This window comes from Henckelia pumila, chromosome 4 (assembly GCF_033568475.1).
Source record: "Henckelia pumila isolate YLH828 chromosome 4, ASM3356847v2, whole genome shotgun sequence".
Classification (NCBI taxonomy): Eukaryota; Viridiplantae; Streptophyta; class Magnoliopsida; order Lamiales; family Gesneriaceae; genus Henckelia; species Henckelia pumila.
The window spans coordinates 38,193,950-38,210,628 of NC_133123.1; the positions used below are offsets into that span (position 1 = coordinate 38,193,950).

The 16,679-nt window shown below is 35.4% G+C and overlaps 3 protein-coding genes across 4 annotated transcripts; 1 reads left to right on the forward strand and 2 right to left on the reverse strand.

Annotated features, from left to right (window-relative positions):
• Nucleotides 1-1,386: 1,386 nt before the first annotated feature.
• Nucleotides 1,387-9,394, reverse strand: LOC140863243 (polyadenylate-binding protein 2-like). 2 transcript variants are annotated; one of them, XM_073266531.1, is made up of 6 exons: nt 9,244-9,394; nt 9,061-9,163; nt 6,750-6,817; nt 2,157-2,315; nt 1,893-2,020; nt 1,387-1,813 (listed from the first exon to the last, which is right to left on the reverse strand). In XM_073266531.1, the coding sequence occupies exons 1-6, from the start codon at nt 9,343-9,345 to the stop codon at nt 1,765-1,767; spliced, it is 609 nt and encodes a 202-aa protein (XP_073122632.1). In that variant the 5' UTR covers nt 9,346-9,394; the 3' UTR covers nt 1,387-1,764. The 2 variants fall into 2 exon arrangements, with proteins under 2 accessions (XP_073122632.1, XP_073122631.1); XM_073266530.1 differs by having other exon boundaries at nt 2,157-2,348.
• A 2,593-nt stretch (nt 9,395-11,987) lies between these two features.
• Nucleotides 11,988-14,283, reverse strand: LOC140863898 (small ribosomal subunit protein eS6-like). The gene is made up of 6 exons (XM_073267673.1): nt 14,207-14,283; nt 14,070-14,134; nt 13,284-13,341; nt 13,071-13,179; nt 12,715-12,987; nt 11,988-12,425 (listed from the first exon to the last, which is right to left on the reverse strand). Exons 1-6 carry the CDS (start codon nt 14,210-14,212, stop codon nt 12,187-12,189), a joined length of 750 nt encoding a protein of 249 aa, XP_073123774.1. The 5' UTR covers nt 14,213-14,283; the 3' UTR covers nt 11,988-12,186.
• Nucleotides 14,284-14,802: 519 nt separating this feature from the next.
• LOC140894473 (14-3-3-like protein 16R) lies at nt 14,803-16,679 on the forward strand. Its single transcript, XM_073302974.1, has 4 exons — nt 14,803-15,375; nt 15,763-15,885; nt 16,164-16,280; nt 16,375-16,679. The coding sequence occupies exons 1-4, from the start codon at nt 14,896-14,898 to the stop codon at nt 16,423-16,425; spliced, it is 771 nt and encodes a 256-aa protein (XP_073159075.1). The 5' UTR covers nt 14,803-14,895; the 3' UTR covers nt 16,426-16,679.

The following is a 16,679-nucleotide window of genomic DNA, read 5'->3' on the forward strand; positions in this document are numbered from 1 at the left end:
AAATGTCGTTGAACTGCTATGAACCTTAAAATAATGCAATTTAAAATTAAGAAGATGGAAAATAGTCGATGATGTGTAGCTCTTTTGACATCAAAGTATCAAGTGTAGAATGATATCTCGAGTTCAAAGTTCAATTGTAAAAAAAAAAAAAAAAATCCCCACATCCAACTCAAAAAAAGAAAATAAAAGAAAGAAAGAGGGAAAATAAGAAATTAAATTTACACAAATTTTTTCTTTTTAAGGAGAATAAAGTTTACACAATTCTATATTGATAAGGTACTTTAAAATTATTTGACTCCAGCCCCTAAAGAAAAAATTAATAATAATTTAATATCAATACAACCAATATTCCCATAAGGCTCTTAAATGCCTGGTGGGAGACATAATCAATAATAATCATACTCACTTGTGGACTTGTGGGGTATTTTCAATGGTTACATTGTGATGTTAGCGATGATAATTTCATTGTTTGGTTTTGCGAGGATGAGACAATGTTATAGAGAGGATGTTGAATTATTAATTTTTTATTGCATTTAATATATGTGTAATTAAAAACAAAAAATTAAATTGCAATTTTTTTTTTCAAAATTTTTATGCAATTTTTTTTTCCATTTTAAAATCTTTTAAAATATTTTTTCTATTTTTTTAATAATTTAAAACGACCAGATTAAATCTCAACGATCATATAAATCTGACCGTTAGATCTATAAACTTTTTTAAAAAATAAAAAAAATAATTGTTGCAAGCTAGGGGCTTCATTGCGCGAAAAAATCCGCGCGAGGCCCGCCTCCAACATTGCATGAGAAATGACCCTCGTACAACATTCTCGCCCTTTAAAGGGGAGACGGGAGAGAATTAAATTGGGCGAGGAAGCCCACGCGATGTACATGGCCTAAAGAGTGCAACATTAAAGATTGAGCAATTGCCACTCAACATGCAAGCAACTTGTAATATTTAATAAGTTTTTTTTCATTTTTCATATATATATATAATCTATTTAATGACAATGAAAAGATAAATTCTCGATTTGTTCATCCGAGAAGATATAGCAAGAGAAATCTATTTTGATAAGTCATTTTATTTTATTTTTCATATTTTTTATGTTTCATATTTGATTTTTTTTTTTATTTAAAAAATTAGATCATTTTCAGAACTAATAAACAGAAAATTAAAATTAAGGTGTATGCAGTTCGGAAAAATCTTGTTTGATGTGGGAGTTGTCGGGATAATTTTTTGGCGCATAAAATAGTACACATAGAAAAAATTATAATTTACAACGTGCTCACACGTGCCACGCACGTGGTCTTTTTCCGACCTCAGATGAAAGTCGATTCCCCTGAGAAAAACCTTGTCAACATAAGCTCATTTAAACATCTTGACCCACACTAAAACACAAACTTGACTAGATAATGGCATAAAATCTCCAAACATAATACATGTCATATGGGTAAACACAACCACCATCTCAAATCAATAAATGATAGCAATTTCGAAAGTTTACATAATAGCAGGCGTGACCTACAGAATAGCTTAATGGATTCGATAGGTGCCGCCATTCGATAGAATGACCTTCAGATGTCTAGAACAAGTACCCCCATATAGCTACCTCCTAACGTCTCGATAAATGTATGACAGTTTATTGAATACGCGAGAGACCTTTCTCCATCTCGCGAAGTGTCTCTCTAAAAGTAATGCAGAATATCGAGTAAGCGGGATGGATGGCTTTCTCCATCTGGCAAAGTGACTTTGGACACGCACTTGAATTTAGTAATAAGGCATGTAGCGCATTGGCCGCCTGAACCTTGTAACCTTCCTGCAACAATGTTAAACATAAGATACTAATCTCGAATCCATTTGTGGTTTACATGAACAATTCAGATGGTACAACTCACCCATAACCGTAAGGGGAATAGAAATAAGGGGGTATATATGGCCGCCTGAATCCATACGCTAGTGCAGGATTGAATCGCCTTCCACGATATTGTTTCATGCCAGGTACATTGGTTCTTTTTGCATTTACCTTTAGACATAAAATATGAAACATACAAAAGAGTTATGATACAGCCAAAACACAAATACGATTTTACTAGAACCACCTCGGGAAGATAAGGGACATCATCTGTAAGATCAATAGTTTTCAAGGAAGATTCTTGGACCTTCAATTGGCGTCCATGTAGTTCAGATTCATTCAGCTGGAGAGCCTCTTGAACAGCTTCTTGTTCAAGAAACTCCACGTATGCAAAGCCTTTGGGCTGGCCAAATTTATCAGTCAAAATAGTAACCCGATTAACAGTTCCACATGCTTGGAAATGCTGCTGAACTTCCTCAGGAGTACATGCATAATCGACCTAAGATATGAGATTCATCAAGTGGCAAGCCAGTGAAAAAAAGGTTTCAAGAATATGTGATTTTCTCCACAAAAGGTTTGCTCCTATGCAAGAAAGGAAAAGCAAAGAGCAGAAGAGACATTAAGAGTCATACAGTTAATACAGACAACAAACAGGCAGTCTAATCAACACCAGAAAACCGTATTGACACAATGTTCTCATCATTGCCTATTCTCTGAATTTACAGTCCTAAACAAATTACAGGAAACCCAAAATTATCCATGCAAACACAAGTTCAAAACAACACTAGTCATTAATAGTTAAATGTCGGCTTTGAACAAAAAACATAAAATTTTTTGTGTCCATTCTCGTTACGAAAATTAAAAAGAAACTCACTAAATGAGCAAGTGAATAATTTACAGCTCTTATCAGACTGAAACAATTTGTTACTGTAAAGATTTAAAAAGGAATCTGCTAAAAGTCGTACATGGTTGCACGTCCAAGATTCAAAATGCAATAGCAATCGTATTCAACTGGAGGGAAAAAAAAAGAAGAGAAATCAAGCGAGTAAAACACATTTTCTGTGTAGTAGTAGTACTAATGGGTAATTGACTATCTATGCCTCATGTAAATGAAGCACACGAACCATTTTTCCATCTTCTGTGTACCAAAACTTCCCACTGAATTCTTGTTCGGGACTAATATTAGTTGAGAGTTATAAAGCCTGGGGCAGGCGATCCCAAGTGAATCATTACATGCCATCTCTTTCATCAATCATGTAGAGAAACCCAATCTACTCAATCAGCAAGTACTTGCTTCAAAAATCGCAAGTCAAATTAAAAAACACTCCTGAATAATTTTCAGTCGGATTTCTTTGGAAACATATCTCAGTTTTATTAGTTCACCTTTGAGTCAAACCACAACTAATCTTCATGGTCTGATTGTAAACCAAATTATTTATGGTAATAGTTGTTGGAAAAGAGCCACACAGTTCACCTTTGACTCCCCACTGATCAAATGTTTCACATGCACGCAACTCAAGATACAATACTGCAAATCTGAAACTCATTCTACATGCATTGTGCTAGAAGTGAATGTGGTGTTAGATAATATGCCCAAGTTTCAAAATTATACTTAATTCCTTTCAAGGAATTAGAAGCTCAAGGAAGGTAACAGTAATGCAATTACTCTGCATACAGTTGTAATCCTCAAGTAAGACGGGTTGATTCATTTTCGTTTACTTTTTTAGAGACAGTGCTCAAGAAACAAAAAACAATTTTAAAGTAGCTCTTGGACATTGATACTAGTAAAATGGGGATGAAGAAGAACAATGCCACATCAGGGTAACAATGCCTCACCACATCAGGCTTTATATCCAATCAAATCTCAGACATCTTGTCCACCAGCACCCTCAGTAATTAAACTTGGTCAAAACTACAGGAGTGCCAATCACCAGCCTTCACTCTTCAAATGCACACGCATTTGTCTTCTTCCGAATATCATGAGTCCAGGGGGAGATTACACACATATAAATGAAAAGCTTGTCACCTAAGTAAAACATGACTCCAGGGGGACATGCCGCAAAACGTAATTGAAAAACTAGTCATCTAAGAATAAATGAAACCCAAGAGACACTTAACATCTCACTTGCATTCTTTTTTCTCTTCATTCATTCATTCCTTTCTTTTTTTTCTTTTTCTTTTCTTTTCTTTCTTTCTTTGTTTTTTTTTTCTTGAGACTTTTTTACTGTTTCTTCTCCACTTTTTTATTTTTTGAGATGTTCTCAATCAGTGTTACATGGGAACGTGACAGTCTCCTTTCATTACTTCATATACATTTTTCCCTCCCCTTGGTCTGAAATCTGAATACACATCATTTTACAAATACGTGAGTACAAGGTCTATCTAGGCAACCCTAATCGAAGGCACAAGAAGTTCTTTTCTCCATCAACAAACACAGTTAGCTCCAATGCTACACAGAGACACATGATCTGGCAACAACTGAAGAAGCATGAAAATCAAAGGAAAAAAAACATAAGATCTCCAGTCAAAGAATGACTATAAAAAAACAAAGTTCAGAAATCTCTCATGTTACGCGCATAACATAATTCAGATCATCAATCTTGAAACATGTTGAGCATTAAAACTTCAAGCAATGATAGAACATTCATGAATTCTGAGTTGTAGTCTACATCATGAGCAGACCCTAGTTAATGGCGTACCTTCAATCCCATGGCAGCTACATATAAAGGCGTTCAAAAGAAATAACAGATTATCTATAGTCCTCGTTTGCTGTTCTGTTTCTACTTTCAAACAACGAAGAAAGATCTACAACTGTATGTTAAATATAGCCACGCTTCACTTCAACAAAATGAAGACATTTAGCCTACGAAATAATGAAGAAACAGACTCCTGTTAAAGGCTTAAATATATCGAGCCTACACTATTATTTCAATTGCAAAGAATATTCTAGAAGCCATGACTTGGGCGAGGGTAAGGTTTTGGGAGAGATAATGGAAATAATATAAGGGAATTGTCCGGAGTGAGAGGGAAAAACATGCATATTTTTGCTTCTGCTTAATGCTAGAAGAAGATTGAGAATTTCCTCGTGAGAGGCCAAGTAGGGGTATCTTTTTCAATTTATCCGTTTTAGTTCATGATTGTAATCGGGAAATTATAATTGTAATTGGAGAGTTGTCATTTCCAGTTCTAGTTTTCAATAATTAATATGCTATGTTCATGTTTTATTTACACTGTTATTTGTGGTCATATCAATTGGCTTGACCTGCCGGATCCAGTTGAAGGGGGAGATGACGACCGCAGAATCAGATGCCGAATATGAGGCATTGAAAAAGCCGGTACTTCTCTTTGACAAGCAAGAACGTGTGTCGCAGCATAAGTTTCAAATAATAGAAGCAAAGGTGGAAGAAAAATGGTGGCTGAGAATTGGAAATTTTAAGAGGAATCTGAACAATGATGCAGCAATTCATGCGTGTGGTACGGGGCGGACTAGCTGAGGAAGGGAAGGAGGAAGAGAAAGACTGAAGGACTGAGAATGGATTAATTAGCTAGGGAGACAAAATGGAATTCAAACCACATGTGCTGCTTGATGAGATTATCTGTTGAAGTGTTTATTTGAGTTAATTAATTTTGGTGATTAGGTGAATTTTAATTATTTAAACTGATTTTACAGTTCCTAATACCAGGGAACTTAACGGAAGAAAGATAAACAAACGGAAGAAAGACTAATAGATTGAGCGAAATTTTAATACTAGGGAACTTAACAGAAGAAAGATAAACCAAAAACACATTTAGAAACTTCTCCAAGACGATCCCAACCTTATCCATTTGTCTTCCCAAAACCTTAATCTACATCCATCTCCTACTTTCCATTAGACATGAACATTGAACATGTCCAATAAGGTCCTATTGCTTTTCAAAGACATGTGAATATAATTCTTCGGTGACGTTTGACCCGACATTCTGTTGGGTTGCAAATCTTGGTAATCCAAAAATATTTAGATTTTGATTCATGATAACTTTCCCAAAGAAAACCTCATGATTTTCCCAGTTTGATGTATCAAACCTGAAACATTTTGAATTGAAATTTAAGACGTACAAAAATTGCACCTCTAGAAATAAAAGGTTCTTCTATCCACTTAACAATTTGGCCATTAAAGTTTTATCCAAAACTGAAATCAGTTCAGTTCCACGGTATTTCTCCCTACAGGACACCTAAGTTGTCGATCATCTAGTAGCCAACTTTGAATTCCACCAAAGCGAAATAGTAATGATACCAAAAACTGTGCGATTTTCCACATTAATAATTAATTTCAGGTTACATAAAATACTTCTAACAAGCTCATCAAACTAAACTAATTATCACATTCTCATGCCAAAAAACCGTGTAATTGGCATTTCGAGATGTAAATCCTTCACTATGCACTCTAAATCCCTATAATTCAACTCCTCAATCAATTATGCAACTTAAAACATCTACCACAAGAATAAGCAAAAACGGCAATAATGAATTATCTTGCCTCAAGAAACCAAATGTTGCCAGCACTATAGCAATTAGCACATATGCAATGCTTGGTTGAAAAACGAAAGAAAGAAAAAGAACATTGCCAAAATGTGAAAAAAAAAATTTGGTTCTCAGAACAAAAATTGGACAAGGTTGCCACTAAACTAAGAGGCTTTCAGACAAGGTTGCCACTACACCCACCCAGGGATAGCATAGCAGGAAAAATGGTCTCAATAAAACAATGAATGCGAAGGTAGTGTAAAAACTCAGTAAAAAATTATCACAATAAAAATTAGAGAAAATATAGATCCAAGGAGATAAATGCATCACTCACGGTATGCGCTGAAGCATATTCTTGTATAAGCTCATAAAATAAAAGTTTAGACATTTGGTACTCACATTGCCAACAAAGACAGATCGTGAATCCACCTCCTCCTTGCTCGCCTGGTTAGCAGCACTCGCAGGGTCTGCAAGACCATACATTTTTGCGATAGATGTTATAAAACTGTGAGTAAAACTTCACAAATAGTTCAAACAGCTTGTTTGACAACTAAATAATTGCATATACTTATTATTGAGAAAAAAGTCAATTCACTACCGGTCGAAGGCACTGTGGATGACAATTTGAACAAAGTGAAAACTAATACCATGAAGATCATTTACAAAAAAATATTTCAAGGTAAAAAAGAATATTTGAAACTAGGTAATCCTAACTTGGTTAATTAACAATGTTTTCATGGTCACTCAAACAGATAATTATACATCATGTAAAGTATATCATAGGAAAAACTACAGAAGTATTAGAAGGTAAAGCCCTGTAATAAATTCTCTAGAAAAGCATAACTTCACGCCAAACTTTAATATCAACTTCCATTTACAAATTCGCCAACAAAATCAAGGATGGGTCTTACAAAACAACAGCAAAATAACCAGAATGAAATTACCGGGATACTTGAGGTGCTCAGCTAAACCGCTGAACGGAACCAACAGACTGACCCTACCAAAACCACACAGCTTTTAGCTTGTTAGGTCCTTTATGGCTTGATCTCAAGCTATTTTGGAAAAACCACAACTATGTGGTCAGGTTTGGTTTTTATTTTTTAAACTGCACTGGACCATGCATATTTGATTATTTATGTATGTATAAATGTACATAATAATTTTTTCAAACAAATAAAAAGATAACTAAATTTACATTTAATTTTCTAGTTTATACAGTTTTTTTTTTTTCTGAGAGAATAGTTTATACAAATTAAATTCAGTAAACAACATGAATGGCCAATTCGCCATAACTAATGTCCAATTAGCTTAAAGAATTCAACACCAATTAATCCCTACTCAATTTTCACAGCTTGTTCCCATATTTTGACCTCAAACTGTTGGTTGTCCCATATCGGTTGGATAAAGTCTCTGGGAGTATATAGACTTGGACAATCCTCCACTACTGAGCTAGCTTTTGAGGTTGAATTAGGCTCAAGTCCATAATCTTAACACAAACACCACCAGTGTTAAAGGTAACTGATTTGGTATTAAACTATTAGTCGAGATAATTTTTATTTATAAAGCTGTCGCGGACCCAGATATGCAACTAAAATGATCTGTTTTGCTTATTCAAATAACATGCATTTCACGTGAGCCTTTAACGGATTAAGTAAGATTACAACAAATCCTTCCATATCTTCCTCTATAAGCCATAATAATTAAAACTTATTCAACACTCTCTTTATTCCACGATATATGAATTCTAAACCAGCCATTCCTTACACACATTATTGAACTAACTATTAGCTCGAGAATTCCTTTTTTATGATATTCATACTACTATAATAATCACAGATGGCAAAGGACAAATACATCGATTATAGTAAATGATACTGACTATTTTGTAAGATAATTCTTGAAAACTTTTCATCTAGCCTTTGCAACAACTGAGCAAGGTAATAAGTTCTCATGTAGCTATCTAGAAACAAACTTTTTACCATTAAAATGGTCAGTGAGTGGATTTCACTAATTGAAAATATTAATATTAATGCAGCATGCGTCACATGAATTCACAAAACTTGAGAACATGTGAAAAAATTTTGTAAATTGCTCAAAATTCAAATCAAATACTTTGAAGAATGATAATGAATTATAAAAGGAAGAGATCACCAGCAAATACTTCCCCATTTCATACCAACTATAGCAGACAGCAAAGTCGGGTTTAAATCTTTGTTCACTGGATTTTGGCGATTGTAAAGGACCACAAGTATTGGGTAAGGCAAAAATTTAAATCTTTCTCGACCAGACCCGTGAAAAAAATGTGAAAAATTATTATTTTTTATGTCAAAAATATAACTTTTCAGTTTTCACCCAATATATGTATCCGATAGACCAAACTAACGAATACACTCACTTACCCAAAAAGAATATAATTACAAGTCACCAACCCGCCAGACACACAATTTAAGGTGCACACGGCAGTCACCGTCTACGTAAAATTCTTTTTTAAGTTGAAATGATCCATACGTGCACGTCAAATCATTAATTACCACCAAATCACTGTAATTAATCACAAAGCTTCTTACTGACACCAAAAACCAGCCAATAAACCAGTTTCCAAATCCAAGAACTAATCAAATCATCAAACCCACAACCAATAACAAAACTGAGAATTAGCAAAATGAAGAAACAGATCATAATTCCAAGAAAGAAAGAAAAAATGAAACACCTTGAGCAGCACCCATCTCCTTTTCAACTTTAGCCTGCATTTCACGAAGCGCCGCAGCTTCCTCTTCCATCTCCTTCAATCGCTTCTTCATCTCGTCCAATTCCTAAACACCGTAGATCCAATCAAACACACTCACAATCACAAATACATTAGATACAACATCCGTCGTAGAACATATGTAACCTTGGCGGCGGCGTCACCGTCGGCAGCGGTCATGTCGACGTCGGCATCAGCATCTTCGTCTGGGATTTCCCCACCGTACACTTCGTGTTCCTCTTCGTCCATACGAAATCCCCCCGACTCGATGTCGCCAGAAGATTCGATCGACTGGTATATATATGTTCGGCCAGGCTCGTTCACAAAGGTCCATTGATAAACTTCTTATTGGGCCTTTGGAGAACCAGCCCAATCCAAATACCCTTACCAAATACGTCGCAAATTAAAGTCCCATTTTTTTTTAATTTAATTTAATCTGTCTATGATATATAGTCCAGTTTATATGTCCATACATCAATCTTTTAGAATACCTTAGTCATTTAATAAATTTACAAAAATATACATTCATTCATTTGAATAAAAGTTTTTATAAGATCAAATTTTAGTAATTCTAAAAAAAAATTTTTATTAATGACAATAAATAACTTAAAGATATAAAAAAAATTAATTACATTAAAAATATGTGAACGTGATAAGTTACTAGTTTAGTATTATTTATCTATTTTTTTTTACCAATTTAATCATATCATATAACACATTGACTAATTCCAACATTTTTTTATCCTATCAAGACAGTCATTAAATAAGGGTGACATTGAAAAATTCTTGCTGAAATTTATTATTTTTATGACTTTCTTAATTTGTGTAAAAACACGCACAATCCTGAATATATTGGATGGTGAGAGTATGTGCAATTTGTATATATCGGAATATCATAGATAACTAAAAAGTTCTGACATACACAATACGTGTGATTCATTAAAAACGATGAATAATTAGTTTTAAAAGAAATAAAATAAAAGGAAGTTATCGAATTTCGAAAGATCTTATGTGAGAATAGGTAAGAAAGATAAATGTGGAATGTAAAGAATTAAAGGTAGGAGATTGATAGAGTATTTTTAAAACACAAAAATGCATATGAGACGATCTCACGAGTCAATATTTTGTGAGACGGATATATTATCTGGGTCACCATTAAAAAAAATTATGTCAAATTATGTCAAATTATTATTATTATTATTATTAATTATTAAAAATATGTGTAGTGTTAACATTTCTCACGAATAAATATATATGAGACCGTCTCATTAAAAAACCTATTATTTTTAAAATCATAAAAAAGTTTTACCAATATGGATATGGATATGGATATGGATAATACACATGCGTCTACATATCTTTGAAGGCGGATTTTGTTTAATGAGTAAAACTTTGTGAGACGATCTCACAAATGAGACGGGTCAATTTTACCCATATTTATAATAATAAGTAATACTTTTGGCATAAAATATAATATTTTTTAATGGATAACCCATATAAGAGACATGTCTCAAGAAAATGACCCTTGAAACCGTCTCATATGAGTTTTTGTCTTGTTTAATTTGACGGAGAACCTAAAAGCGAAGAAAGAAAGGATGATCATAATACGCTCATCTAACAAATACTTCTTATAGAGACTCGATGTATAAAAAACAATTCGAATTGATATATAAGTCTATTACAAACCCTTCAATTCACACTTTTCTGCCAAAAGGCTTCTGGCCTAAGTGACACCAACACTCTTCAAAATGGGATAGATCTTGGGTTCAAGATTTACCAACCCCAACCCCCAGTGTCAAAAAAAAATGTTACAACAAGCGACTCTAAAAAAAATGTTACAACAAGGGTACTAAAGTCAAAGACATAGAAGTATATATTCAATTTTGTAATAGTTACGTGTAAAATAAATAAATGCAGATTTAACATTTGATCTCTTATTTTATGTTATAATCCATATCCATAGATCTCAAATTCATCTCCTAAGTGCACCCTAAATATTAAAGTTTATCACAATGCAGTTTTTTTTTAAAAAGTTCAAACTGAATTGTTAAAAGCGTAGAATTTATAAATCAAATATCAAAACTATTATTTTTTTTTATCTAAGAGCCAACTTACGAACCTGCTACCTACGAACCTGCTCTCGACCTAACTGTTAGAAATGAGACTTGGACCTAACTCACCTCAAAAGCTAGCTCAAACTTGCTCTCGACCTAACTGTTAGAAATGAGACTTGGACCTAACTCACCTCAAAAGCTAGCTCAAAAGGTGAGGGTTGTCCTTGTCTATATTAAGGGCTCCCAGGAATTGTATCCTACCGATAGCTCAAAAGGTGAGGGTTGTCCTTGTCTATATTAAGGGCTCCCAGGAATTGTATCCTACCGATGTGGGACAATATTCTAACACACCCCCCACACGCCCAGGAATGAACATATGGAGCGTGGAGATATTAACGGGTGGCCTAATTATAGGCAGCCCAATTATGGGCGGTCCAACACATACGGAGGGTCTGAGCTTTGATACCATGTTAGAAATGAGACTTGGACCTAACTCACCTCAAAAGCTAGCTTAAGATGTGAGGGTTGTCCTTATCTATATTAAGGGCTCTCAGGAATTGTATCCCACCGATGTGGGACAATATTCTAACACTAACGAATCAAATACTATAAACTTGAAACGAGTTTGTTTATTTTACTCGCTAAGTTGATCAACCACTCCTCACCCACTTTAAGTTCGGATTGTCATATAAAAACGATTTTTTTTTGGGTTATTTTTGGTGAAAAATTTATTTTCGGAGAAAATTTAGAAACTTGTGCCTAAATATCGGGTGCCATTTTTTGAAGCCGCACATCAAGAATTTGAATGTAAATCACATGGACAGTAAAGTTCAAGAATGAAATCAGGAAATGTACGTATCTGATACGGCGATAAACATCAATGAAACCGAAACTATCCCAAAATCGATACTCAGAAACAAAACAGCAACGGCGGATGGAAAAACCACTTGAGTTGAACAGTCGAAATTACATCAATACGAAAACTGGCACATGACTAATACACAACCCAGATTAAGGTTGCATCCTGGAGATGTGCTTAAGCAGCTGCGGATGGCTTAGAGGCAGCAGAAAGTCGAGATCGCTTTTTAGCCAAGCTTTCACTGCGTCTTTCCCTTTGTTCCTTCAACCGTGTAGCAAGAAGCTTCTGGTACTCTGCGGCCTCGGATTTGGCCTTGGCAATTCTCTTCTTCTTGTCGGAAATTCTAGCTCTCTTCCTCTGCAGAGTCAAGGGAGTCACCAACCTCTGAATCTTAGGAGCTTTGCTTACTTTCTTACCTGTGATTGTACCCAATCATAGGTTAAACAGTGAAAAAATAAAATTCAAATTCAAGTTAATCGGAAAAGCTATCAGCAGTAATCAATGTATCCAAGAAATGAACACAGTAACTGCTACGGCTCTATGTATAATGGGCCTAGGATAAAACAAGCCCATGGGTTATAAAGCCTTAGAAGAGTCTAGAAAGAGAATAATAAAGTTTGTGAAAGAGTATATCTCTGAGAAACATTTTCCTTCTAGTTTAAATACAATCTCGATTCTTAATTTGAGATCCTATCAGTAACTCACCAGCCTTGGTAGTGAATGTTCTGCGGTAGGTGTTGACATACTTTCTAACATCGTCTTCTTTAGAAAGGTTGAAGAGCTTGCGGATCTTTGATGCCCTCTTTGGACCTCTCATCCTCGGCTTCTCCACGTCAGTCAGCCCAGGCAACTCATTGTCACCCTTTTTAACAATTACCAAGTTCAAAACCGAGAGATCAGGGCTAACAATGCATCCACGAACAGACTTCCTCCTACGCTCTCCATTTCTCCTACCATATCCACGGAAGCACGGGGTACCTGTTTACGCAAACATGCAGGCCTAAAAAATAAGATGAAAACTGAAACTAAATGTGAAGTGTCATCCAAATAATTCTACATACCTCTGTGCAGCAAAAGCCTGACACGACCTGGTGTCAACACACCTTGCTTCATTGGGAAACCTTGCTTGTCACAACCTCCCATGATTTTGAATACATACCCCTTGAACTCCTGCAAAATAATTAGTGGTAATACCATTAAAATACGTCACATCACATAAAAAGTGCTAAATCATGGATGGAACTGAGCAGGCGAACTTCACATAAAGGACATACCTCACCCAAGGCATCACCAAGGACCTCCTGAGAGATTCTCTTGTCCCAAAACACCCGACTGCAATTATGAGAATAAAGAAACTATAATTTTCTCATGATAATTACAAAAAGTCCGAGTTTATTATCCTGTTAGTGAGGTTATATTCTGAGGCTAATTAGAAATGAAGACTTTGAGATGGAAAAATGACTAAAATCCATGCAATCATCTTTCATTGAGGATCCAGATGTGGATTTCCAATCTAACACTAACCCACGGGAGAATATAGACGTGATGTCTACCAATTTGACCATTTATCCATTCTAATGTAATTCATTTAATTTAACCATCTTCAGAGATGGGTATAATATCCCCTAAATTCCTGAGTCCAATGCAAATCAAACCGAGACATCGCAACAGCCATGAGCAAAGCATTCTTAGAGCCAAAAAACAATAAATAATGGAGAAAACAATAATGTCTCGGCGAAAAACCAAAAAATTTATATATACCTAGTTTTTCCTCCTTAAAACATAGAGTACAATCACTTTCCGACATATCAGCCCGTATTGCTTAGAATTTGGAATGTCAACTAATGCAAACAGTTTTAAAACCCAATAAGGGGTCAATTTCTTGTCTGCACCAATACAAATTACTCAAGAAATCGTGATTATAAACCCAAGACCACTTTATTCTAGCATACCCGAAAACTTCAAATTGAATTTGATAGATATGAAGACCACATCCCAGCTAAGCGCAGTAAAACTATTGAGGATTAGTAATTAAAAAAAAAGGTAGAACTTTAACGTACAGTTTCTGGTCATCGTCAATCTCAAGCTTCTTCTGGCATCCAGTGGTCGGATTCGCTATATTAAACTAACAAATCAAACAGAAAATTAACAAAAATCATTCGAAATTAAAATTAACATCACAGAGAAAGATAGAAACCTTCATTTTGCGATGAAAGTTCGAGAGGCCCCAGAATGCTTCTTCCTCTCTACGGCAAATTAGGGTTTTCCAACGCAATAAAGCTGTATTAATATAGCTTGCAAGGAGGCGAGTTTATGGATTGGGCTTCTTTTAGATGGCCCAAATAAATTGGGCTTTCACAATTTTATTTATTACAAACATAACTCGAGAATGAGTAACGATGAAAATTAGCAGTTTCACATAAATCAAATCTAATAGAAAATTTCTTTTCAAAAAAAAAAATCTAATAGAAAATTTGACACATTAAATTGACCCATGACATCGTATCGTATGAATTTTTATGTTAATTAAAATAAAAAATTTAAAAAGTATATTTAAAATTTCTAAAATGATATCTAGTTGCATTTTCAACTAAAAAGTACCTCAAAAATATAATTGGAAATGATTTTGTGATGGCATTTAGATTTTTTTTCAATATAATATAATTAATTAAATTTGGGCCACCAAATTATGTAGTCCAATCCAACAAAGAGCCCATGGTCCTAAATCCACAGCCCAGAATTAAAAGCAATAATAGATAAATGTAATAACGAAACCTTAGAAATGAGGCCATTTCCCCTGTAAATGAATTAGTCTCGCAGTTCATCTCAAAAGAAATTCTCTCACTACACCAGAAATTCAATTCAATTCCAAGCCCTAAGCTTTCAATGGCGTCCACTCGAGAGGAGAACGTGTACATGGCGAAACTGGCGGAGCAGGCCGAGCGCTACGAGGAGATGGTTGAGTTCATGGAGAAGGTCGTCGTCTCCGTTGAGGCCGGGGAGGAGCTCTCCGTCGAGGAGCGCAACCTCCTCTCCGTCGCATACAAGAACGTCATTGGTGCTCGCCGCGCCTCCTGGCGTATCATCTCCTCCATCGAGCAGAAGGAGGAGAGCCGCGGGAACGAGGCCCACGTCTCGGCCATCAAATCCTACAGATCTAAGATCGAGTCCGAGCTGTCCGACATTTGTGACGGTATTCTCAAGCTGCTCGATACCAAGCTGATCGGATCCGCGGCCTCCGGTGATTCCAAGGTCTTTTACTTGAAGATGAAGGGTGATTACTATCGCTACTTGGCTGAATTCAAGACCGGAGCCGAGCGCAAGGAAGCCGCTGAGAACACCCTTTCAGCATACAAGGCGGCTCAGGTTAGGTTTTTTTTTCATTTATTTCTTTTGTCTGTACGAGGAAAATTGCTTTGTGTGGTGATTCGAATATAAAATCTGATCTTTTGACCTCTTTAATGTGGATTTGTACAATTTGTTTAATATATTTCTTTGATTATGCCTGTGACACCGTTGAAGAATTTTGGTGCTGGTGTGGCCGTAATATCTTGTTGTGATTAGTTTCACTTGAATATAGACCACCTTGTAGAGTTGTATTGAAGTTGGGTTGATTTTAATGAGGTCAAACACATCCCTTTCTTGACCTTTTATGCATCCTGCTCTGTTTCCAATTGCAACAATAACTGGGTTCACGGGTTCCTTACTTTGAATTTAAATTATTGAATATTGAGTGTGTTTCCATGCTTGCAGGACATTGCTAATGCTGAATTGGCCCCTACTCATCCGATCCGGCTTGGACTGGCTCTCAACTTCTCAGTGTTTTACTACGAGATTTTGAATTCTCCTGATCGTGCTTGTAATCTTGCTAAACAGGTGTGCCAAAAATATTCCATTAAGTGATTTCAAATTCTTGTTTTTTTTAGTTTAACTGTTAACCTTTAAGGAATATATCTCTAAGTGCTTCATCTTAACATTGCATTGGTGCCTCCAAGCATCCAATCCAGCTTGAACATTGTTTTTTGATATGATTGAAAATTCAAGCTCCTTTTTTCGCGTTTTATGATCAAAATTAATTTGTGCGGGTTTTGGTCTGAGTTTATAATCATGGGTCAAACTTCAAAGATGCAATGTTTACTTGTGTACTCTTTAAGGCTTTTGATGAGGCGATTGCTGAGTTGGACACCCTTGGAGAGGAATCATACAAGGACAGCACTCTGATTATGCAACTTCTCCGTGACAACCTCACTTTGTGGACCTCAGACATGCAGGTAGTTTGTTTTGCTCATTCCTTGCAGTGTAATTCCTCCAAAAAAAATTTTGGGGTATTATGTAGCAGACTCATAACCTATTTCTCTCTTGTAGGACGACAATTCTGAGGAGATCAAGGAATCTGCAAAGCCTGATAATGAGTAGTAAATTATGGTCGTTTACAATTTGGGTGTATTGCTATGCTTTCCGTAGTAGTTTTCTTAAATCAAAAAATTGCTGCTTTGTGGCAAAAGTTTTTAGTCTTGATTGTCTAATTTGGTGACCTGTGGTTTTAGATGTCTTCACCTCATTATCTTGTGATTTCTCAAGCTTTGTTTCTTCTTCTGAGACTAATTTCTCCGTCAAAATTTGGTTATAATATGTGTTTATTTATCCTTGATAAACAAAAATTTCCTTTA